This window comes from Balaenoptera acutorostrata, chromosome 16 (genome assembly GCF_949987535.1).
Source record: "Balaenoptera acutorostrata chromosome 16, mBalAcu1.1, whole genome shotgun sequence".
In the NCBI taxonomy this organism is placed as follows: Eukaryota; Metazoa; Chordata; class Mammalia; order Artiodactyla; family Balaenopteridae; genus Balaenoptera; species Balaenoptera acutorostrata.
Genome location: NC_080079.1, coordinates 58,609,392 through 58,635,150, shown reverse-complemented (window position 1 = coordinate 58,635,150; position 25,759 = coordinate 58,609,392). Strand labels below are relative to the sequence as shown.

The 25,759-nt window shown below is 45.8% G+C and overlaps 1 protein-coding gene across 12 annotated transcripts in view; it reads right to left on the bottom strand.

Moving 5' to 3' along the window:
* Positions 1-25,759, bottom strand: part of KCNMA1 (potassium calcium-activated channel subfamily M alpha 1) — a 751,659-nt gene that overhangs the window by 191,610 nt on the left and 534,290 nt on the right. For all 12 annotated transcript variants that reach the window (XM_057531254.1, XM_057531255.1, XM_007166550.2 and 9 more), the window contains exons 10-14: positions 19,348-19,458; positions 16,698-16,803; positions 14,870-14,952; positions 10,865-10,934; positions 4,053-4,208 (exon numbers count right to left, since the gene is read on the bottom strand). In XM_057531254.1, coding sequence (XP_057387237.1) covers positions 4,053-4,208; positions 10,865-10,934; positions 14,870-14,952; positions 16,698-16,803; positions 19,348-19,458 — 526 coding nt within the window. The remainder of the gene's footprint in view (positions 1-4,052; positions 4,209-10,864; positions 10,935-14,869; positions 14,953-16,697; positions 16,804-19,347; positions 19,459-25,759) is intronic.

The following is a 25,759-nucleotide window of genomic DNA, read 5'->3' as shown; positions in this document are numbered from 1 at the left end:
GTGATCAATATTAAGTAAATTTCACCCATAAATTCCAAATCTTGTAAAATAGGGGAAAAACACAATAAGTGTATCATGTACTTCCTCCTATTTCATAATTGATTTATTCAAACAAGAAATAATTATGGAGTACATACCATGTTCTAGGCTGTGTGTGTGTGTGTGTGTGTGTGTGTGTGTGTGCGTGTGTAAAATGGTGGATTAGAAGAGTTAAAATCGGCGATCCTGAGAACAATTTATTGAATAAATGTGCTAAATTTGAAGACTCAGCGTGGATTGAAAAGAAATTTTAAGAGTTAATCACCCTCTAAAACACATAATACCCACACACATAATTTAGCATGTCCAAGGACAGCTAATCCTAGTAAAAATAACAGCACAATTCACAAAGACGGGAGGTCAAGCCCCAGCTTGAAACCAGATATGTTGAAGACAAAGTTAAATATTACATGGTAAAACTCTAAAACCAAAAAAACATTTTTTTTTAAATCAGTGGATCTTAAATTACATGCAAGTGAGGATGCCAAGGAGAGATACATGTGGCCACTTATTCATGGATGAGGCAATGGCTGATAGGCTAAATAAGTTCCTGTCTTGGTCTTTCCAGAAGACATTAGGAAGATTCTCACTTGAACCTGACAGGCGGGTGGTAGGAGATCAGATATCGGTCAATGAACAGGATGTTCTGGGTCTGGTGGATAACGTAGATGTTGACAAGTCCCAGGAATCAGGGCATTTGCCTGCATTCCTTCAAGGCATTCAAAGGTGAGAGCTGGCTGCTGCTGGACAAAATGCTTCACCTGTTTCATGAGCAACAAGCTGCTGGGCCACAGGACCCCTGAGTGGCCAGCCTGAGCCTCTTTCATAAAGGTACTGGCTGTAAGGTTAGCATGGATTTGTTAAAGAAACCCCAGAACACCAGAAACTGCACAGGTCATGTCTTGAAGGTTAAGTGGAGCAAAGGACAAATAGCCAGAAACAAGTCTTTAGTAGTAATTAGGAATTCTTAAGGAAACTTAAGGAAATCATTACCCCCAAAGATGTGGGCTAAAATTATAAATAGATTCCCAAAAAGTTTAGATCAATTCAGAGTTAGGCTTTCAGGGGCAATGACTTGGTGCCCTGGGGCATAAGTGGCCATGCTGAAAGGATAAACAGGTGCTCCCGCGTATTTCCTGGTACCTCAGGGCTGGGTCTCTCTGGTAGCTTCCATGTATCAGTAGTCTCAACCTCTTTCATAGAACCTTATCACCCTCACTGACAGTCTTGGCTTTTTGGTCTCATGCTGGTGGACAGTCACTGTGATATAGCATCCCTGTTTCAGTCTTGTTCTTTCTTCTTTCAGCAGGGACAGAGTACCATGTATTCTCAAGGAGTAAAGAACAGGTATCATACCTGCCCAGGGCCAGGGAAAAGATGACCTCACACTCCACCTTTGGCTTCCAGAAACACTGAGCGTTCTCAAGGGACCAGATCCTGCCAAAGCCTCATCCCACCTCTTTCCATCCAAACAGGCCTGCCTGTCCCCAGGGAAGTGCTGATGAATTCCCTGCTGTAGGACACATTGTAGGGGACAGTGGGGAAGGAAGCCATTTCTGCAAACAGTTATCCATGTATAGATGCCCTTTTCCATTCAACACCCCCAAATAAAAATAAGTAAAGGCTTTGTGATCCCTGGAATGGGAGCTAATATATAAAACATGCCAAGGAGAGCATCATTATGGGGTTTATTATGACCTACAAGAGACAAGGGTCTGGGATTTGGAGAGCACAAAGAGGACACGACAGAATGGGGAGCACGTGCTTTCAACTGTCTCTATCTCAAATGAAAAAAAAAAAATATGAAGGGAAGCCTTGTTATTTCCAGGTCATGTGCCTTAGCAAATTCCAACACAAAGATCACCTGAATGTCAAAAGGCCATATTCAGAGAGCCACCTCCAAACATGGAGGAGTTGGTCCCGGACAGAAATAACATGGTAACATAACCCTGGGAGGGAAATGTGTTTTGAGTTACACCAGGGCCTGGCTGGGCCTCTCCCACAGGCCCTCCTAAACAGGAACTTGGCAGCGGGATTAGCTGGGCTGGAGGGGATGTCCTCGGCTGCAGAGGTGAGGCCCTTCAGGGTCTTGAGGAAAGTTGGACAGAGGTTCTTTCTCCCTGCTGGTAATAACACTGAAGAATCAGCATCACATCCATTTTATTAATTTTCTTGACAGGCAGCTCTAGTTTCCAGGCAGGCACCACAAAATCAAAACATACGCATGTCAAGTGCCCCATGTGTGGTGGGGCCCTGCCAAGGCCATGTTCATCAACACCAGGAAGCACAGCCCAAGTCCTCAGACATGTGCTGGTCCTGTGGGTAATCCCCTGCTGGAAGAAACCCCCGGAGCTTGGCTGGACGAGCCAGAGGAGCTCTCTTTGTGACAGTCCTTTATCCTGGTCTGGGCTCCTTGTGTTGAACATTAAGAGCCCTGGGAGACACCAGGCTGCCTCTGGTTTTCGGGCTTGTCTCTAAGTCCAGCCACAAAGACCTTCCTGCCGCCTCCTTTTGCCTACATTCAGCTGTATCCAGGCAGGGGACAGCCAGCCTGGATTAAAGAAGCCATTTAAAGGAAAGCCATGTCCTTATTTGTGAGCTGGGTCTGAGCCAGGAGTTCTGCGGAGTCGAGGTCTTTGGGCATATAGTAAGTAAAGAATTTTTTAATCAAGGCATCCATTGCTAAAGTGATTGAACGGACTCCAAAACAATTTGTTCTTTTACGTAGAGTAATGTTAACTATAAATTGGCTAAATAATGTAAATGAGGTGGGTACAGAGGGTGAGGACCTAGAAAGAAAATCCTAAGTCACACAGCTTATGGATGCCAAGGGTGAGCCCTGACATGGAGTTAGTTCATCGCCTGCATCTTCATCCTTCCCACGCATCCCTCTCACTGCATCCAGGGCCATTTCCTCAACCTCACCGAATAACTTACTGCCGGTGGTGGACACAGCAACAATGGCAGCAAAAGGCTGGAGATCTCACACCTTCGACTTCAGAGTTTCTGGCCCCTCTGCAGGGTCTCCCGGTGACCCACTCATTTCCCACCTCAACCACTAGTAATTCCGGAAGGGGAATGTAAATAAATGAATAACAGAGAGGGGAATATAAGGCCAGATCCTGAGCTAATGTCCACCAACGCCAAATCAGGGAGGCCCAAACGAGACAGGATTTACTGCACCGGTTTGCTACGTTGACTGTCTAGGCTGAGCAATCCAAGGAAAAGGACTGGTGTCATCACTAAGAGCTCCAAAAGCCCTCTTAATAGGGTCCTGGACCCTCAACCTGATGTCCTGGAAACACTCCTGGCCTGGCCTATGAGGACAGAGTTGGGTCCTTCTTTGTCTGAGTTGGTCCAATGGGCAGGGGCCACTTTGGAGGGGCTGAGCAGCCAGCCCTGTGGGGTGACTCGCTGACCGGGCGATGAGCACATCCAGACTGCCTGTCTCACGGTGTAAAGGGCCCCGCTGCCCACGACTCAGTTAGTTCCTCCTTTGACTCTCCATTCAAACAACCATGGCATGTCAGCCCCGCTGGCCTCCTTGATTGTGCAGAAATAAATAAATGAATTATGTTGTTAGGGTTTGGGCTTCGGCACAAACACATGGTCTGCATTTTTCCGCACGGTGAGAGGTCCACCAGCCACTTGATGTAAAAGAGCAAAAGGATAATTCTTTTCTTTAGGCGCTCTAGTGCCATATGGAATGTATATAAATCATAGTTTTGTTTTAACAGTGGAGACTTTGTTGATAGATAAACATGTGGTTTATCTAAAAAAAAGAGAGGATTGTGCTTTGAACAATCATTTAATGGCCGTGGATGTGCTAAATAAAAATAAAAACATAATTTTGAAAGAAGCTGGCCTCGTGCCCAAATCTGTAACAAGGAACTTCTCCTTAACCAAAGTGGTTAAAGCCCGCCGATCTGTTTTGAGTTTAAGCTGTGCTCTCTACTCAACCCCACGACAAATTGAATCCGGGGCTAATGTGCTCTAATAGGACGAGACGTTACCTTTATGAATGACCTCATGGAGAAGAGGTTGGCAAGCATGGTGGAGAGGCCTTGAGCCAGGCAGCTCTGGGCGATGAACCCCAGCTTCAGCTCTGCGAGGCAGATTGCATCATCCCCCTCTTTCCAATTCCAGCTTGGGATGTTTAGCAGATGGGCCTGCGGAAACAAAAACAGGTATGAGACCTTTCTTCGTTAAATGTTCAATTGGTTAAAATCTCCTCTGGGAAATGCAGCATTGCCCAACAGCTCAGGGTCACCCAGACTCAGCCTCCCTTTCCCTTGCCTGGGTCTGGTGTTTCCTGCTTTTTATTCACCTCTTCTGTTCATCAGACTTCAGTCTCTCTGAAACATCGCTTCTGTACCTACCAAGCCCAAGTCCTCCCCTTGGGTTTGTCATTGAGCCAAATAGAGTCCAGAGGGAACTTCCCCTTGTGACAGACACGTCAGCCCGTGCTACTAGGAAGTCTGGCTAGGTTGCTCTAAATTGGCTCCTCAAAAAACCTTAAGGCTGCCAGACGCCTGGGTATTTTAGATGTCGTTTTTTGTCTGCCTTCCCAGAACTCCTGCTCCATGGCTCCCAAGCTTGCGCGGGCATCAGAATCACCTGAAGGGTTTATACTAACGCAAATTGTTGGGCCTCGATTCTTTGCGGGGAGGGTAAGCCTGGAGAATTTGCATTTCTCACAAGTTCCGAGGTGACGCCGAGCTGCTGAGCTAGGAACCACATTGCAAGAAGCACTGCCCTAAATCATCCGGCACGTCACAGTGGAGATGTGTTACAATCTCTTGCAGATGGACTGATCCTATTCAACAGTGAGGTCAGACCCTGCGATGAGGACCCAGAGGCATGTTCATCCAATTATTTTTAAGTGGCAGGAAGCAGAGAGTCAGAGATGATACAGTGGATGAAAGAATCAAGGTTCGAGAGTTCTCCAGAGTTGGAAAAATGGGCAAAAATCAACCAGAAAAGATTTAAAAGAACTTAATATCAAATACAGCATTTAGGTTAAAAGAAAAAAATCAATTGTTTAAATCCAAAATGTGAAGCCCTTACTTGGCAGCAGACATGAGGGGACAGGAAAAAAAAAAACCAAGAAAAAAAAACCCCTTTTGTGTGGGTAACTAAAACTCCCCAAAAGAAGTCAATCTCGTGACAGATTACAGAAAAAGTCAGCACTAGCTTGTTAGAAATGGTCTTCAGATCATGGGAAATACAAAGGTTTTCTTCTGTTGTGAACTGGTCAGGCTAGCTCCCTGGCACTTGATCTAGTTGTGACAGTCAGATTTTAAAAGGGAAATTGATAACTGAATAACTCCCAGAGAAATATGACAAGCATAAGAGGAGACGTGGGTTCTAGAAAACATCTTTGGAGGAACAGTTAAAAGAGCCAGCAGCATTTGGTCTGAAGAAGGGCCACTCCTCCAGGGAGACAGGATAGTCACCTGGGAACACCTCAGGTGCTGCTGTGATGAGGAGAGATTAGACCTGTCTTGCTTTGTTCCAAGTGCCAGAATTAGGAATGACTGGTGTATATTACAAGAAAGCACTTTTTAAGCTTGTTTTACAAAGGAAATCTCTAAGGATGTAATTTGTCTAAAAAATGGAGAAAGCTGCCTCCAGAAATGCAAGGTCTTTTTCCCTAAAACTCAGTGCGCGTTTCTCCAAGTCTCAGTAGGTAGACTGTTGCTTTGCACGGGAGGCTGAATCAGAGCCCTTCGAGGCTCCTGCTAATGCCAAGACTCTGTGACCCTGAAATTACTGTTCCTCTCCACATATCAGCAAACACAAGGAGCAGCAAGGAGGTATATATGCAGGACAATATACGACAGGTGTGCTGCTAGGAGGAGATGGAAGACTCCACTGTGGAGCCAAGACCAAGTCCAATGGCTCCGTGCTTGGCTTTCAGAAATACCACTCTTGTGAAATTCCCTCTTGCAAAATCCTGTTCTGTAACAATCTTGTGAATCCTAACCCGGCAGTGTTTACTCCTGGAAGATTCTCCCTGATGAGAGCTGTTAAAATAGTCCCATGTGTGGGCAGTAGCAGATGGGAATTTCTGTCAAGCTGAGTATCAGAGACCTTCCCACATCATAGACTCAATTCCAGCAATTAGCCCTGCCCTTTATCCCATTTCTCTCCCTACCCCTCACTGGCTTAAGAAGGGCACTTTCCCCCTTTACTTCCCTGGCGTCGTAGGGAATACATCAGGCTAAGTGGAGACATACTCATTTGCATGGACGTCATCTGAGAAGAATGAGGAGAAATTAAATCTAAGTCATGAACAAGTAAATCATCAAGTGTGAAAGGAGATTTGGGTGGTCCAAGCCCCAGACAGACACTATGTAACCTTCATGGCAACTTCAAATAAACAAACAAACGAATCTTTTTAAGATGGTTTCTCGCATCCCCATATGCCATCCAGGGTATGAAGTCCAGGATTTTATGTCTTGGGTCCCTCATGTACCCATCTGGTATTGAGTTCCTTAGACATATTTTACATGTTATTACACAGAAAAGTCAAGTTCGTTTCATTTCTCAGCCTCCTCTTTTGGCCACTGTATCTTTTCCAATCATGGGGCAGGGAGCCACAAGGGACATGTCAAAGGCTGGAAGGTCTGTGTGCACCAAACAAAGATGGGTGACTGACCCAGGAACTCAACTTGTTCGTTTCTGGCAACTCTGTCCTTTTTCATTTGAGGGAACTTTGGGTCCAGTGTCCAGTGGAAGATGCCAGCGTTACTACATAGCAGTCTAGAGGCAAATCCTCTCTCATCTGGAGAACCAGCCTTGCTAAGGCAGGACGAACAGGACTGGGGCTTCCCTCTGTTTGAGGTGAAAGGAATGTGAAAACAGGCTGTCCCGGAAACCACGAGAGATGAATTCCAGCCCCAGGGCCACCTCTCACTACACATGCAAATTTAGGGAAGCTGCAATGAGGAAGAAAGAAGGTCATCTCACAGAAAACACTTCAACACTTCTGCTCAAGTGTAAGGGTTTACAGTGAGAAGGCTCAAAGAACTTGCATCTCCATTTGGCCACTGGGACTTGGCTTCAGGTCAGAGACAAAAACCTCTTTCTGTAGAGTCTGCTGGGAACATTTTAGAAGTCCACTAACAGCTAAGTCATCAAGAGTGAACTTTTCCAAGATGTCCCAAAGCATTCTTTCCTTCAAGAGTTTTAAGCCATCTGCACTCAAAGCAGACAATGCCCTGTGCCGTCTCCTTTCCATGCTGGGAGATGGTGAGGCTGAGGGTTTCTCTCCCTGAACTCTAATGGGGGTAAGCAGATCCACTTTGGAGAACCTCCAGCCTTCTATAAGTCCTGCTCAGAGGAACCACAGTTTGGCTCAACAGCCTGTGGCTCTACTGAATGAGAAGGTGGCAGTTGGCAGTTCTGTCTCTTAGCTCACTGGCTGCCAAGTGACCATGAGTTGTACCCACCAGAGACGCTCTGAGACAGAGCTTAGACCCATGGTCTGCAGTCACCCTGGGATACTAAAATGCACAGATGGTCAAATGCGGACTAAATGGAATAATGGATGTCAAAGCTCTTTCAAAACCATAATATATGACACAAATGTCTGAGATTATTATGATGACAAACTCAGAAGGAGTTTTATATGGAGAGAAAGAAGACAGCTTCCCTACATCCCTCTAGGTCCTAGAATAGCACCATCATTAGGTCACGAGGGATTGAAATTCTTTATCTTTTAAATCTGATATCCAGTTATGGAATTAACTATCCTTTGGAATATGCTGACAGTGATATAAGTGTACATGCATGTACCAGGTTCTTTCCTGAAAGCAAGTTTTAATGGATGGAGATCTCTGGGCATCTAGTCATGGGTGCAGAGAAAGTGCCAAGAGAGGAAGAAAAATAATATCGTAAGGGTAGACAGGAAGATCTTAAAAAACAGCAAAATTAAATCAAAACTACAATGCAATATCCTCTCACACCGGTCAGAATGGCCATCATGAAAAAATCTGCAAACAATAAATGTTGGAGAGGGTGTGGAGAAAAGGGAACCCTCTTGCACTGTTGGTGGGAATATAAATTGATACAGCCACTATGGAGAACAGTATGGAGGTTCCTTTAAAAACTAAAAATAGAACTACCATATGACCCAGCAATCCCACTACTGGGCATACACCCTGAGAAAACCGTAATTCAAAAAGAGTCATGTACCACAATGTTCATTGCAGCTCTATTTACAACAGCCAGGACATGGAAGCAACCTAAGTGTCCATCGACAGATGAATGGATAAAGAAGATGTGGCACATATATACAATGGAATATCACTCAGCCATAAACAGAAACGAAATTGAGTTATTTGTACTGAGGTGGATGGACCAAGAGTTTGTCATACAGAGTGAAGTAAGTCAGAAAGAGAAAAACAAATACCATATGCTAACACATATATATGGAATCTAAAAAAAAAAAAGGTCATGAAGAACCTAGGGGCAAGATGGGAATAAAGACACAGACCTACTAGAGAATGGACTTGAGGACACGAGGAAGGGGAAGGGTAAGCTGGGACAAAGTGAGAGAGTGGCATGGACATATATACACTACCAAATGTAAAATAGATAGCTAGTGGGAAGCAGTCGCATAGCACAGGGAGATCAGCTCGGTGCTTTATGACCGGCTAGAAGGGTGGGATAGGGAGGGTGGGAGGGAGGGAGATGCAGGAGGGAAGAGATATGGGGATATATGTATATGTATAACTGATTCACTTTGTTATAAAGCAGAAAGTAACACACCATTGTAAAGCAATTATACTCCAATAAAAATGTTAAAAAAAAAACAGCAAAATTGTAAAGCAAGGTGAAGAATGTCTAGTTGCAGTTCTCAAGGAATGAGATGACAAATAATGACCAGTGGACTTCCTGTTCTTTCTCTGCAAGAGAAAAATGAAATGATAAAGAGCCCTGTAACAAACTCACTATGTCCCTTTCACTCTCACACATCTTATAAGGACAAAGTCTCATAAGTGACTTTTCCTAACTCTGAAACCCAAATAGATTGGGGTGTTTCTAGACAAAATGCGTTTTAAGCAAATAATCATGGGTCGGTTGATGTCTTCATCACTATTTTTGAATAATGATAAGGCAAGGTTTGTGAAAGATGTTCAGCTTGCTATGATCAGCTTGCTGTGATCGTGTGAATACTGACCACTGCCATCTGGATCCTAGGTCCATGGAACTACTTCTGAGTTTGACAAGAATCACAGAGCTGAAATCCTCCTTAATTCCTTGAAGATGCTGCATTAGCACTCATTGGAAGGAGAAAAAAAGGAACTGACATCCCTTTCTAAACATACAACATTAATTTTCCTATTCAATCTAAATTCAGCCCCAAATCTAAACAACAGCTTAAAGCACTCCCACACTAAATGAAATTTCAAATCACAAAGGAAAGAGGGAGAGTTCCTTGCCTCGGGAGTTGTCACCGGCCACAGCCTTGCTCCTAAAATTCACCTCCACCTACAGGGGCTGCTGTCCAAAGAACTTCTCCAGATTGATGCCGGTGAGTTACCAATACCCTCACTTTCTCTCTTCAGTGTCCTGGGGTTTCCAGAGACAAACAGGACACTGTGACCTTGGGCGCCCACCACTCAACCCGCTGGCTGGAGCGTGGCACAGCCTGCAGCAGAGCCACCTGGGAGGGCTGGGCAGCAGTGGGCGGTGGGCGGCAGCCCAGAAACCGACAGCAGGCTCCACAGTCAACGACGCCTCCGACGGGCTTCCACACAGCGAAATGGGGCAGCGCTTGCCAGCAATTAAGAAATAATGGCATGGCACTGGCGCATTTGGCAGAAGGGAGTCCTCTCTGGGTCACCTGACTGCCTATTTCGTAGGGAATATGGCCCATAAGATGGGACACACGCTCACTCACAACCCAGCAGGGAGTGATTCTGTCCAGACAGGACACCTGGTGGCAGGTACCGAGCAGCCTCCGGTCTCTCATAACTGGTTCCATATCAAACACAGAGAGGTGCCACCTTCCCTCCCCCAAAGCTGTTTTCCTGGGAGTCTACTGATGGCCGAGCAAAGGAACATTGCCTTTGAATGAGAGACAGGACTCTGGTTTACGGAGAAGTAATCACAAGGGAAGCAGCATAGACTCCAACATTTGTTTTCTTCCTGATCTCCCCGTAAACCATAACGCTAGGAAAATTCCTTTATGTTTAATCTCTGGATAGCCAACTATTTTCCTAAATTCAACGGTGCAAATTCTCATCTTGAATTTGAGGATGCGGTTTTCCACGTTCTCCACCCAGCGCGTGGTCTGTCCCGCCAAGTTCACCTGGTCTCAGATAGAAAAGTGCTCTCACTTGCCTGGGACACTCCACACCTTGACTGCAAAATCCCTGAGGGCACAGAACAGGGCTTCACTATGTCCACCGGGGCTGGGGGGTGTGGGTGAGGCCTAGTGTTGACCACATAGTAGTATTCAATAAATGCCGATGGAAGAAATGAGTGCGGCACGTAAGAATTCGAAGTTGTTGGAATGGGATCTAAGGACACATCAATATTTCTGAACCTAGGGAACCAACAGATGCTTCCTGAATAAATGAGTCAAGACGTGAAGGAGTTTCCCTCCAGTGACCAACTGCAAACGAGGTGTTTGGACTGAAGAAACGTCCCAGGGAGGTTTTTACCCTCCACGCCTCTTTACCCAGGCCTTTGGATTGCGTTGGTGTGTGTGCTCATGCATGAATGCACATGCGTGTGTGGCTGTCTGGGAAGGGGGAAGAGCCTGGACCCCCGTGTGCATCTCTGAGCCTGGGACAGGCTCTCACTGCCCTACCTTGTTATGATACTGCAGCATCTGAGTGATTATTCTTATCTTCGGGTGGTAGTTCTTTATGGAGATGACTCTGAAAAAGAAAAGAACAAAAGCTGAGCCCAGGGTGTGCCTCACCCTTGGAGTCTGGTGGGAAGATTAATTTGATTACATCCAAATGGAGTGAATGTAGGGCCAGCAGCCCGGACCTTCAGAGGGGTTGCAGCCACTGGGCCAAGTTACACTGTGTTTCCACTGCCATACCCCGTGGTCGTGTGAAAAGGAAATCACAGAAAGGCCACAGACCATGTCCTAGGCGTAAAAGAAGAGAGAGGTCCCCATGGTGTCTTGGTGATGGCATGTGTGTACCGGGCATGGGGATTCTGGAGCAGGGGTCAGGGGCTTATTGCCCACATAGGCATCTAAATAAAACAAGCTCAACTCATGGGGCCAACAGAGGTTTGCCATCTCACATACCCTAGGGAGGAGCCCAGAAACGATTTGCTCTGAGGCCAATTCTCCAAGTTAACAACATGAGACAACGTGACAAATCATACAAGCAGCCTGACAAATGATTCTAATTGTCACGCACACATGGCCACTGTCACAAAAATGATTTCTGAGCAGGGCTCTTAGGATGGGGTCCATGACTCAGCCTGTGATAGCTCACAGCATCTAAACAATGACTTTGATGCTGGTTACAGATAAGCGTCAAGGCCTTGGGGAGGTCATGGGCTGGTGGAAAACTCCCCCAAACTGCTCTCAGTTCCCATTTAGTATTAACTACTGCCAGCCCCTACTACTCCGACCCTCCCTCCCGCTCCCCACAACACGGGCTGTGCTGCAAGCGGAGGGGTCCGGAGCAGAGGAACAGAAACACCTGCATTCCAGTCCCAGCTGTTACACTAACAAACTGAGCAACCTTCAGGAAATCCCTGGACTCTCTGCGACTGTTTCCTCATCTGGACACTGGGGGCAACGGTACCTGCTTTATGTATTTCACAGGCTTGGTATGAGCTGCACATGAAAAACCAGATGTGAAAATGCTTTGAAATCATTAAAAGCTCTCTCCACGTGCAAGTTATGGTTTTTGTCATTACCCACTCTGTCAGAGATGACATTGTACATTTCCTTCTGTGACAAGGAAGGCTAAAGACTGCGATTCCACAGAAAGGCCCACCTCCTAAGCCTAATCGTAAATGCAAGTGCATTGATCATGACCACCCCACAAACTTCGCACCAGGAAATGCCCTATGCTTCATCCCTTTTTGTGCGAAGATGGAGAGGAGGCAGCTGGGGAGCAGCTTTGTCTGAAAAGCTACCACTTGCGAATTTAGGAAATGGATCGCGAAGAAGCCTCTCCCTGCACAAATTCACCCTTTTGGGCTTTTGCACTTGAAGGATTTCATTTTATTTTTGAAAAAGTGTTGTGTTGGCCCATGCTTATAATTCAAGGACTTTGAGCCTCTGTCAGCCCTCGGAATTCAGTTCACAGCATCAGCCAGTTTTCTGCATTAGCTCATTTCAAATGGATCTTTGACATTTTAATTTCAAAACGGGCAGATTGGTCTCATTAAACTAAGGGGAAAGGAGGATTATACAAATAAGGGAAAGACAGATCCCTTTCTTTTAACCCTGAGCTTCCCATTTCCTTTTGCTCCCTGGGCCTTAGTTCTGATTCCCTTAATGAATGGCTGAATCACATTTCTGCTACTACCTTTTTCAGTCATTTTTATGCCTTGGCATCATGCCAATCACCCAGGTACCCTGTATGTCTTCATATTAACCCTACTGTAGTCAGGGCTGAAGTAAAATATTGTGATGAAGAGAAATGCCCACTTCAAAGCTATTATCATTTCAATTATTCACTTTAAAAAAAAAAAAAGGCAGTGCCAGCCCTAAATTTCTCTGTGGGGTAAAACATTAAGCTTCATCTTCTTTTGGTTTTCCATTTGAAATTTTGCAAATAATGTTCCCGAAAACCTACATTTTTGTCCCTTCAAATGACACAAAAAAACGTGAAGGATCACAAATCCTAGTTCAAGGAAAGGGCCAGCTGGGGCTGTGACTAGTTAGGGGACAGGCTCAGGTGTGGAAGCAGGTCCCCATCCCACCATCTCCCTGCAGCCTGGCAAGCCCAGTGCTTACAAGAGTTCATGCATCAACTCTCTTACGACGACTGCACTAAGCATACTGCTGGAGAAAAGAGAGGAGAAAGAGAACACTGTGCCAGATGTCGCTTGCCAGACGCAAGGACCAGATGCTGAGCGGAGGTTGTGCTTCAGAGGAATTCTGTCCCCTCACTGACGGGAAAGCTCGTGTCACCTGGGGCCACTGAGGAAAAGCAAAGCAAAGGAGATGCGAGCATCGTAATGGTGCAAAGACAACTTCCCTACCCTCCGTCTCAGGTAAATTCCCAGGACACAGTAAACCAAGCTGTAGGGAGAGGGGAATCTTGGTCTGGACCCAAAGGATGGCTGTTCACAATTAGGCAAGAGTTCCTGGGAATCTAGTGGGAGTGAAATGTTTTCTCTTGGTTCATCTCCTCTCCAGAAGGTTCTCTTTATTACCCTCTCCTCCTGCAATTTATGCTGCAGGAGAGAAGAATCCAAAAGGGTTTTAACTATGTGGAGCAGAATATCTTAACTTTCTAGTCATTTCATAGTCCCAAGATGTCTGGAACATGGGTCTATGGAAAGAACAAAAATGGAACAATTTTCTTCTGAAATGAGAAAAAAATAAGGAGCAGGAGTTGGCCAGAGAATGGCCTTAGATGGGCCCCGCGCATTTATGAGAAAGGCACTCGGCAGTGTTTGCCAAAGAGTGACCCCCACCTCCCCCAGCCCCGCCAGGAGATGTTCTGTAAAAAAAAAAAAAAAAAAAAAAAAAAAAAAGTAGGGGGAAGGGGCCTGTAGTCAAATAGGTTTGAGAAACTCTCTATAGAACATTATCTTAGAAATTCATATTAGTATTCAAAGCACTGAGGAGGCATTCAGTGAAGAAAACTATTTCAGGGTACTTCCCTGGTGGCACAGTGGTTGGGAATCCGCCTGCCAAGGCAGGGGACACAGGTTCGAGCCCTGGTCCGGGAAGATCCCACATGCCGTGGAGCAACTGAGCCCGTGTGCCACAACTACTGAGCCTGCGCTCTAGAGCCCGCAAGCCACAACTACTGAGCCCGCGCACCACGACTACTGAAGCCCACGCACCTAGAGCCCGTGCTCCCCAACAAGAGAAGCCACCGCAATGAGAAGCCCACACGCTGCAATGAAGAGTAGCCCCTGCTCACCGCAACTAGAGAAAGCCCGCGCGCAGCCATGAAGACCCAACGCAGCCAAAAATAAATAAATACAATAATTAAAACAAAAACAAAAAAACTATTTCATTTGGGGAAACTGGTTGAAACAAGCTGATTGGTTAACAAACCCCTCTTTGTGGGAGATACTCATCTATGTGTGCTATAGACACACTTGGAAAGCTCTAACCTGGGGCTCCTCAACCTTGGCACTATTGACACTTGGGGCCGGCTAATTCTCTGCTGTGGGGGGCAGTCCTGTGTACTGTAGGATGCTGAGCAGTAACCCCGGCCTCTACCCACCAGACATGAGCAGCACTGTCCCGTAACTATGACAACCAAGAACATCTCCAGCTATTCTAAACTGTCTCCCGGGAACAAAATCATTTACAGTTCAGATCTCTCAGGCCCACTCCCCCTCAGGGAACGTGGTACCTTAGCTCAGGCCTACTCCCAATGAAATCTATCTTTCCTTTGCTAGTCCTCCACCCCAGGACTGGTTGTGAGCTCCAGAGCTCCTATCTTTTAAGGATGAGCTTTCAGTTAATGAGGCCTTGTGTCATTACCCTCTGCACCCACCACAGCCTCAGTTCCCCACCCTGCCCTAGGCCTATGCAGATGGCTAGTTGTAGGGTGGCTAATGAGGAAGAGACAGTGCTCTGCAGGGGACCCAACAGGATAGCGAGTGGCCACAGAGCACCCAGCCCAGAACCTTCCCGCCTCCCCACGGTTACCTCATGATGTTGGAGGCATCTTCAGCATCGGGGTCTGCGCAGTACTTATTGGCAAGGATTAGGCACGCATCTGCTGACTCTATCTGAGACACCAAAAGGAAAATCACAGAACACAAACATATAAATAGCCATGCTTGGTTGCAGTCTCTCTCTGTCGACAGCTCTGGGGGAACCTGGTGCTTTGCAAGGAAAGAAAAAAAACAGTAATTCTGAGAGATTATAGTTTTTGTCAAAAGTGTAGGTTGCAAGTTCTTGTTATGGTATAAACATTTCATCTTGTTGCTGTTGGAGGGGACAGTGTGTACCTTGGTGACTACACTTCTCATTCTGCATAGCCTTTTACATGTAAGCCTTCTGGATTTATTGAGATAACAACTAATTAAGCCTTTTGGTCCCCTCTCCACCTCCTTTCCCCACCATCTGCACCACCATCCTAACTTTTCCAGTCAGGAAATGGCGTTAGGTGGGCTAAACCTCTTCTCTCAGGCTACCGAGTGAACTGAGTCATTGGGGATTCAGAAATTTAGACTCCAAAGTCCTTCACCTAACCTTTTTTTCACATCTTAACCGTGGAATAAGAGGAAATGAGAGCCCTAACTCAGATAACAGCTCAGTACTGTTTAGTATTCAATTAGCATTCAGATATTCAAAAGAAAACAAATCTACGTGTATGAAATGATGTGTTACAGATGACCTCGAAATACAACCTACTGACTTATCTAAACATGTGCTAACAGAGACTTATTCCTTTGAGGGGATGAGGAGTGGTGCAAAGAATTGCTTGCATCTAAATCAGGTCCACAGACAATAACTATTTTCCCCAAGTTCCCATAAGATTCCACATTAGACATAACTTGGATCAGGTCTGGATAATATTAAGATTAACGGGACTCTGTAAGCGTAAGAATTCCCATTCTGGCTCAGGTCTGTCCTACTTGGGATGCTGTACTTACAACAGACCATTCTTGCATTTGGTGGGAGGCCACGGTTTCCTCCATGGTATGTCACAAATTGTCTCTAGCTTTCTTTCTTTCATAAAGTAAAGAATTTACCCAAATCCTTTTGGCTTATTCATGTTTGGCAATTACATTATTTACCGCATGATGTGGTGACCACAGTAAGCATTTAGATGTCAGTGGATTCAAACTATTAATCTATCTCCACTGGCGTGCAAATATTGAACGTGCTTACAAACTCTATGTGAAATGAGTAAAGGAGCAGATGCCATTTTGCTGTATCCCTTTCCCTTATAAGCCTTAGGTGTGCTTTATAAGAAGGTTCTAACTTAGCAGGTTCTAGAAAGAGAGATTAGCCCATTACCAAGTGCTATCAGATACCTGAGTGTTTAGTTTTGCACCTTTAGTCCTTGGTGAGGAAAAAAAGGAAGCTCAAAATGTGTTATGGGCTTGGGTAAACTTTATTTTATAGTGTATCCTTAATGTTCCTTCCTGAGGTAAATAACAGATTTCAGAGCTACACTGAGTCCAATTTAAGTATTCAAAATGGGAATTACTTGATTGTTATGTTATATAGTGAGTCCATACAACTGGTCTACTCCCTTTAGCAGTGCTGATATTAAGGCAACCAGCAATGTCTAGCATGTTATGTACAACAAGTCCACATGTGGAATGCTTACAGGTGGTCCACCATGTGCCAGCAGAACAAAGTCCTGGGACCAGTGCAAGGGTGATACCAAGGTTGGTAGTATCTGATTTATCTCATTAGGGGTATGGAGGTGACTCTTGGCCACCCTGGGACGCATGTCCCTTCACCACAGAGTCACACCCCCCAGACGGAGTAAAAGCAGAAGTCACTTCTTCCTTCTTACCTTGACTCTCGCAAGATCGTGTGGATTGAGGACTGAACCCTGGTAAAATTCCACCTGAGTAAAATGTCGTTTGAACAGAGCTTCAAGCTCCAGGTTAGGGGAAATGCTGGGCAGGGAGAGAAAAAGCAGCCATTAATATAACAGACTCAGGTATTCAGTCTCCATGACCTCCCTTCCCTCCAATTTCCACAGAGAGAGACATGGGAAAAAGGTTTTCACCTTCAAAGCAGCCCCCTTTCTGGCCATAAATAAGAGGCTCACACACAAGAGAAGTAAAACCCCAGCCCAACTGAAAACCAAAACCAGTGCGACGTTAAAATGAACAGGTTCATAACCATTACAGAGTCTGAGGCCTATGGGGCAAAATGTCTTCAACTTCATGATGAATGGAATCCCTATTTCATGAATGGAGAAACTGAGGCTGTGACATCAGGGCTTAGCCAAAAGTCTTCCTGGCAGAGCCTCCTGCTGTTCCTTCCATCAAAAGCCTTTTCCCTGCTTCTCCACCTCATGGACTTTTCACTCCCCAGGGCCTGGATCAAAAAAACGTCACCTCTGAGCAGCCATACACAGAGCTAATCCACTCTCAGTATCGTTCTTGATTCAGCATGTGTACACTATTCATCATTCTTGGTGCTGAGCTACACAGCCATCTTTCCCGTTGCAGGGCAAGGATTAAAATGTTGGTTGACCTGTTCATTCATTTATTATTTCTGCAGAGATGAAAAATACCTACTCTCTGTTAGGTACTGTGCTAGGCACTGGGAGATGACACTTAGAACCTACTAGGTGCCAAGGACTGAGGTAATCAACCCTCGCCTACCACTTATGTAGTACTCAGGAATGATAATAACCGCTAATGTTCTTGAGCATTTACAATGTGGCAGGCACCATCCTAAGCACTTGACAAGTATTAACTCATTTAAACCTCAAAACAACTCTACAGGAAGGTATGTTATTAACCCAAAGCTTTGAGAGGTTAATTAACTGGGCCATGGACGACAAGGCTGACACTGATAGATGCTGGGGACACAAAGGCGAATCCTAGCAATTGAAGCAGTAACAGCCAGCTTGTTGATTCAGACTAAAGCAGTGGGTGAGACAAAAGCAGCTGCCTGTGCAAACCCAACCAGTCTTCCAGATCCATGACAAGTCAGTCCTCCTTCAGGAAGCCTGCCTGCCCTGGAAATACAAGGAGTGGTGATCTCTCCCCGATACAGATGCCCCGTGTGATTCTGCCACTTGATTAAACTGACATCAGTCCGTTACTAGAGGATCCATGTCGTGCTCCAGTTGTTGCCCATGTGCTCATCTTGAAATGCCCAACCAAGATGAGGGCAGAACCTATACACTGTACTTGTCTTGAACCTTCCAAATGCTCAGCAGAGGATGGGCCCCACAGCTGACCATCGGTGGCTAAGCAGTTAATTGGATCTGTGGGTTCTGCTCCTGTGCCCATGGCCTGGCTGGTCTTTTCAGACCTTGGAGAAGTCAGTGCTAAGAAGAAAAATGCTGGTGCTCAAACATGGTCAGTTTCATATTCGCAAATGCCGAAAGGAAGGAGATGCACCGGATAGCTATAGGAAAGTCAACCTCAGTGGGATCTCAGAGCAGGACTGAGTCCTGGGTGGTCAACCCCACATGGAGCCAACACCAACATGTGAGCTTTGTCCTTTGGCAACATGGGGCTAAGACTGGCCCCCATGATAGCCCCATCTCCATAAAAGAAGAAGAGGGTGCCACCCACGTCAACATGCCTATATCCCCCAACTCTCCATCCCTGTGGTGGACTACCTTTTACCTAAAAGGGGATCAGGCAAAGAACTTGTTTTCCTCACCTGTAAAACAAACTTGATAAGACCTACCTCCTAAGTACATTGGGCAGCCGAATGTATTTTCTCTCTCATGATAACAGCTAACATTTATTGAGCACTTACTGTGTGCCTGATTCTGCTCTGTATACTTGGAATGGATTACTTCTTTTCATTCTCAAAATAGCCCAAGAAACCATTGTGATCTCCCCATCTTATGGATGTGGAAACTGAGGCCCAGGAAGGTTAACTTGTTCAGTACTTGGTTGAGTCAGGATTCAGATTGTACTCTGAGTCAAGCATGTACTCTTACTCCCTCTGTTGATTTCAGGAGAGGCTGTGGTGACCAGCACTGTGTCCTACACTGAAGGTTCCTAGGAACGACAGTTGTTGTTGTTACTGTTGCTATTACCCTGTACCCTGCTTCCTCTTATGTCTCTGTCTTGCTTGGTCACTATGTCAGTCCTGCACTCATAAAGAATCTACACCATACAGCTAATCATCCACACCAGACACCGTGGACACACCTGGATCGCATAGATCCAGACAGCTGAGGGGACAGTAATGACGTGTTTGACCCATAATGAACCCCACCGTTATTTGCCAGAATCACTTCCACAGAGACAGATACTGCTCTTATTCGCTGAACGAGTGCGTTGCTTCCTTTCCATCGGTCCCAGAAGGTCCTCTCCAATGAGCCGAGCAGGGATCGTGGCTGATTCACCTCTGCCCTGCCCCCCGAGTGCTGCCCTCACATCACCCCTCCTACAGACACTTGAGGAGTCCCCCTCGAGGTGCCTGGTTGGGTGGAGGGTCTAGAAACAGCAGGGGCCTCTTACTTGTGAAGAAAGACAATCTCCACGTTGACATCATCCCGGTCCTTGTGCAGAAAGTCCTTCAGGAAGTTGGAAACGCTCTCCAGCGTGATGTGTCCACAGACCACAATGTGCCTGGATGGGAGAGGCCAGTTAGATGAGGCCAGCCCAGCGACGCCCCGGCACCCACCCGCAGCCGGGCAGAGGAAGCGCGCAGCTGCAGGGAAGCATTCGTCTCCCCCAAGGAGGCTCAGTAAAGCCCAGCTCCCCTCCCCAGAGGGCAGTGAGGCAAAGCAGCGGGGCTGGAAGGTGCTCAGAGACTCCTTGACAGAAAAGCATATGGCTTCTCACCTGATGCTGCACAAAATCCTATTAAAAGCCCAGCCGTTTGGCCAAGTGGTTTTATGCATTTAACAATAAGTGACATTATGCTTGCGCTTAAACGCTGCATTATCAAGTCCCTTGCAGATTCATATCTCTCCCTTTCTGCCCACAAAGCGTCCTCCCGGGAGATTTACCGAATGAGTCTTGGTTTATGACATAGAGCTTATCAGGTAATGAGATAACAAATCTTGTTGAAATGATGATTTTGTGTGTAAGAAAGCGGACTTTTATCAGGGTTGCTAATGTGCGGCTTGACACATTATGGGCTCTGCTGGCCGTAAGCAGTAAAAAGGAAATTTTGCACTTTTCCGCCATAACTCCTCCGACAACGGGGGCATGTAACACTTTACAGTAAGTGAGCATTACTCAGGGCTAAATGGGGATGGGACACCTATGGAATCTGAGATCGTGCCGCAGACAGGCTGTGCATCCCCAGACAGCTGCTTCCTTAGGGTGCCTAGGATTTCTATGAGAAACAAAGGAATTTACCTCAGGATGGGGAGAAAAGCTAGGAAGGGATGATGAAGATGAAATTGTCTGCCTTTGTTTCGGGGCGGTTTGGACTTCTGTTTCTGGAGATAGTAACTCCCCCTGAGGAGATGAGCCCATCTTCCAGGGCTCCTGGAAGGAAGAACAGTCTGCCCAACATCTTTGGGCTCCTGGACCAATCTGACTTTGACACTGGGCTATACTATGGCCACTTATACTTGTTACCTATGAAGCTTAGCCAGGAGGAAGCTCTTTGGTGCAAGAGTTAGGCCCGTGACTGACCGCGGAGATAAAACCTGCTGGCTTCTAGTAAAGAGACTGTAGCAAAAGGCTCAGCCCAGACCCCTGTGCCCCTCAGGCTGGCAGTGACAGAGGCTGACTCCCTGGCTGGGCTCTGAGGCATGGGCAGGTGGTGAACATGAAGCACGGTAATTTTGTGGGGAAGTTTAGAATGGCCAGGCCCCTTGCACTTCATAATTGCTCTGTGCACATTCCAATAAGGCAGAAAAGCTCATTGGCTGGAGGCGGCTCCTAAGAGAAGGCAGCGATGACTGCTTATGCGATGCTCCATTAGATGCCATTACAAGAGCCTGCCCTTTTCGGTGTAATTTGGTGCTTGACTAAGTATGTGAGAATAATGCAGTAAACTCATTGGTGAAAGGATAATGATGCAGAACAAAGAGTAAATCAATAATATGCACGATGCAGTTAATAATATCACCATTATGGAGTGTTATTGTTACGGTGCTGCACTTAGCGATCGGGCAAGTGGAGGCCCTTGGGTTGGGGTGGGGGGGGAGTGGAATGTCAACGGGCTCCCTCAGAAGAGACGTTTTAATATAATCACTTTGTTCTCAAGCCAGTACCTGCTAGGTTAAGGGAGGTCCCTTGGCCACTGATCCAAATTTTATGCCCCCAAACCCGTATGACTAACTCCCTTCTGAAACGCACAGTATGTCAGAATACACGATGTTAAGTTGAACAACTGGACTATATACATTTTCATCAGGTCATATCTTAAACTGTTTCTTGTGGCAAACGTGCATTTATATGGACAAAACAGGCTGCAAGTGAATATGCATGTTCTGAATAAGACTTCTGATTTTTGAACTTGCCAAGTATGTTCAGAAAGTGGTTGAGATACAGTATCTCCCTCCTGATATCTGACCTCTCCACAAATGACAGTGGGGCTGTTTGGGGGCGATTCTAATGCTTTCTGCTTACAAACTTCCGTCACTGAGAACAAAGCCAGCATGAATCCAATGTATGGGCATCTCTGCGGGACAGATACGTGATTGGAACGCTTCCCGAAAGTAAGCCAGATTTCATTCCCTGCTCTGCCACCAAGGATGTGTGTGATTCTGGGCAAGCTACTTATCCCCATTCAATTGAAGAGGGAGCTGAGAGGTTAGTACTACCCATCCAGCCTCCTGCACCAGGCATTGCAAAGCTCAAAGTTCTATACCAGCATAAGACTGGTTATCATTCAGAGCTAGACTCAAATCAATGATAGGTCCAGGGAAATGCCAGAACATTCATCCTTCCTATCCTGTACGCAAAGAACTGAATGAGCATCTGCCAGCATTCCCTTTTCCTCTTCTGAGCTCATTCATCTCCAGGACAGATGTGTGGGAAGCAGAGGGGAAGGAGATGAGTCCACCCTCTTACCCTGGAATCAAAGATTCAGCCAGCTGATTTATTCAGCCTTAGAAAGAGACAGGGTTCTCTTAGCTGAAAATGTGCTGGGTACATATAAAATATATTCCAATGCAATCAATATTATCCCTTAAGCCTTTAATTAGCTTTCACCTCTCTTAAGAAGTAGACAAATGTTGGCAGGAGAGGGGAGAAAAAAAGGATTGACTTTTCTAATTTGGTGCTAGCTGTCCAATACCATTCCAGACAATTGAAAATATATATCTTTAAGCTACAGCATGATTTCTGAGGTGGAGAGCAGTCTCTATCAAAAAGGAAGAAAAAAAAAAATCTTCCTTCAACATAATTGGTATTTTTGCTCAGAAAAAGCGAGATTGATTGAAAGCAGATTGCCTTTTTGCCCAAGAAGGGTTATTAAGTACACTATCATGGCAACCTTGGAGCACCCATATTGTTCCAATCTGTCCTCTATCTGATTTGAAGATTTACGGCTTCCTCCTTTTGTGCCAATAATCATTTCCCTCCATTTTGTTTTCCATAGAGTGGAAGCTATCAAGGAGCCCACATATTGAAAATGTTTGAATGCAGTTAGAATAGATGGATGGAGAGAAGCTGCCTCTCTAAATCAGCATCTGCATTAGAAGATCTGCTCCCACCAGCCCATATCTGAGGGAGCACTAGGGGCCCTGCAGGAGTGCAAGGGATGGACGGTGAAAGGGGAAATGTTATTTTCCAGAAATATTTTCAGGACTTTTGAAAATTCCAGGGGCAATAGTTTGAAGAAGGCTGTTATTGCTGGGAGAAGAGAAGCAGAATTTCTCACATCTTCAGTGACTGAAAATATAATGGAAAATACTCTAAGATTGAGAGCAGGGCGTGCCCTCCTTGGAAGCAGAGTGATGGTTGTTCACGGTGCAGGATTTGAGGAATACCAAAAAGATCTTCATCTAAAATTTTCTCTGTCGGGTTCCTTGACACCTACAAATCTACCATGTGAGATTCATACTTTGATAGCCCTGTGGTAGCTCAGCTCAGACACTAAATAACCAAATAGTCTTGGGCAAGGTACCAATTCTGCATTTTACAACTATAATGTCAGAGTCTCTGAGGGGCTGGAGCTAGTACCTGATTCATGAGGTTATCTTGAGGATTTATTTAAATAGATAATACAGGTAAAGGGCCTAGTATAGAGTCTGGGCCATTTTAAGAATGATTAAATGGTAGGATTCATGTGATATCTGTAAATCAGGATGTAACAGATATAAAGTGCTCTATGGCTCCTGGAGTCTCTCTCACCTGATCCTCAAACAACCCTGTGTTGCTACTATCTGTATCTTTTCAAATAACCTCTCTGAACCTCAATTTCCTTAAGTCATGTGCCTGACGTCCCATGGCAGGTAAAGTGACTTGCCCAGCATATGATCCAGGTCTCAGACTCTAACTCTCACAAAGACAAAGGTGATGAAATGGAGAGAGCAGAGGTTTGGGTATTTCAGCTTCTGCTCCTTCACGACAGACAGGGCTGGGCCAACCAAAGGTCCTCTCAGACACACGGTGGAGGGGACGTTGGAGGGTCCTCCCTGGGCCAGGAGAGAGGCCCTCACTTAAAGCATCACCACTTTGTGGTATCACTAGATTCTAGCTGCATCTAATCAGCCAGGCCAGCAAGCTCAAGACAGCAAAGGCTGAGTGACAACAAACTCTAAACCAAGTTTTTAACTGAAGCCACCCGATTTGGCAAGACAAAGGGCTGCAAGGTGATATAAATGTCCATTTTAGACATTTTATGCCATGTCCAGTCCAAGGGTCCAGAAGATAACAAAAAGCTAAACGATTCATTGACAACAGAGAATATTTAGGAAAGTTAGCTAGGAAGGGCTCTAACACTCTTCCCATCTGTGGCTCTGGACTTGAACTTCTTTAGACTACCAGCAATCTTAATGATGGATGTCTACAGGGCCTGGCCACTCAGTTTGTGAAGATGTCCAACAGACCTAAATCATTAACCATTTCTGATGTGATGGTCTCTCTGGTTTTTAAAGTTCTCTCAAGTCCTGTGAACAACTCTTTCTTGGGATAAACTAATTTTGATGGCTTGGATTAAAAGATCCAACTCAGATACATGAGGAACCATCTTAAATGCCAAAATAGTAGCCGATGGCATTTTGTGGGAAGGAGTTACTCATCCAGTGTAAGCAAGCATGCCTGGTTTGGGTAAGGGCCAGAAACATGGGACGGACTGGATTAGGAGTGGGTAACACTAGTGTGTCATGCAGCAGGCTTGGCATCAAGGGGGTTGAGTGTGACTTCATCAGAAGAAGAAGAATGCTTGACTATTACGAACTCTATCAGCTTCACCAGAAAGCTGCCCGTTGCTTATTTCATGGGTATGTCTTCACTAAATACACATTGGTGTGCCCCTCCCATTATTAACCATCTCTACTTCCAGAAGGAAATCCTGCATATTACCCTCAATCTGTCTACTCCCTTCTTGGAGATGGGTCAGGAATGCCAGAATGCCCCAGGTGAGTTGGAACTTCAGTTTCAGAACTCAATTCCACTGGTGTCTTTCAGAATGGATCCCTTAGGGGACCTGACTTATGGCAGGAGGCATAAGAGGACAGAGTGGGGTCTCCCAGACAAAGCTTCCCAAGGTTCCAGCAAATGAGGCATCCAGAGATCCACTGAGATGGAGTGTAGCTCAGTGAGAACTAATATCTACACACTTTTAAAAAGACTCCAGTAATGTTTCTTAAAGTCAGTGGCCTTTGAAAAAGTGACAATGATAGGCTCCCTTCCAGGTTCTCACGTTTTTCTTAGTCTCAGGACGGCCCTTGGTGAATGTTTAGTCTAGTGCCTGCATTATTTTGATATGGAAACAGAGGTCCAGAGATCAGTGCAAGGTGAATGCCGGAGCATGGGTAGACCTACCCCCTCGGTTTGATGTCTTCTAAACCGAAGCAGCTGGTGTCCCTGAAAGGAGCCTGGGCTAGGAATCAGGAGACTGGGGCGGGGAGTGGGGTGGGGGGTTGTCCTGTGTGACCTGGGGCCAGTCACTAGAATATTAAGAGACCCAGCCTGACGGGGCTGCACCCACAGATGCTGCTGAATCCTCTCTCGGCGTTCCAGTTCTCTGCCCCCACCCTAGTCCATGCCATCCTATCTTCTCTAGACATCTGCAATAGCTTCCTAATTCAGTCCCCCGTTTACTCCCCTCCCCCCCCCCAAAAAAGCTAAAGAGTGAGGACTGAGGTAAATCCGACTGCATCAAGTCCCACGAGGGCAGGGAGGTCTCAGATCTCTCTTTAGCTGAGCCTCGCTCTAGGAAGACAATGTAAAATGCACAGCTCTGGGCTGTTTATTTTTAAAGATACTATATCCATCTTTACTGGAACAAGTATAAAGAACTTAAAAAACCCATAGCTATCCTGTCACAATAAATCATACAGAGTAAATTGAAAATCCTATACAGCTTTCCCTGAATACATTGCACTCACTTTGTCAAAGAGGTAGATGAAATGTGGCATATATTGATCTAGATGCCTCTGTAAAACTATAATATTTATATCAAATACATATGCTAGAATCTTTTCTGTCCCTCTGCTGAGGCTTCTAATCATGCTTTCCTCATCCTACCTCTCACTCCCAGCGCCTCCCACTACTGGAAACTGTATCTGATGGGAATGAATTTTAAGAAGGACCTGTCAACAGAATTCGACAGCATTTTATCACATAGAAAGCAGGGCAGGGGTGACAAAAGACCCCACAACCCAAATCACACAGTGGTCCATACTCAAAGTTCACGCTGTCCCTCCTAGGTTGAACTGAAACCATTCAGGGTCTACATAACTCTCTCTCCAAGACTCTGTCTCTCATGCAAGCTGAGATTCAGGAAGATTCTGGGCTT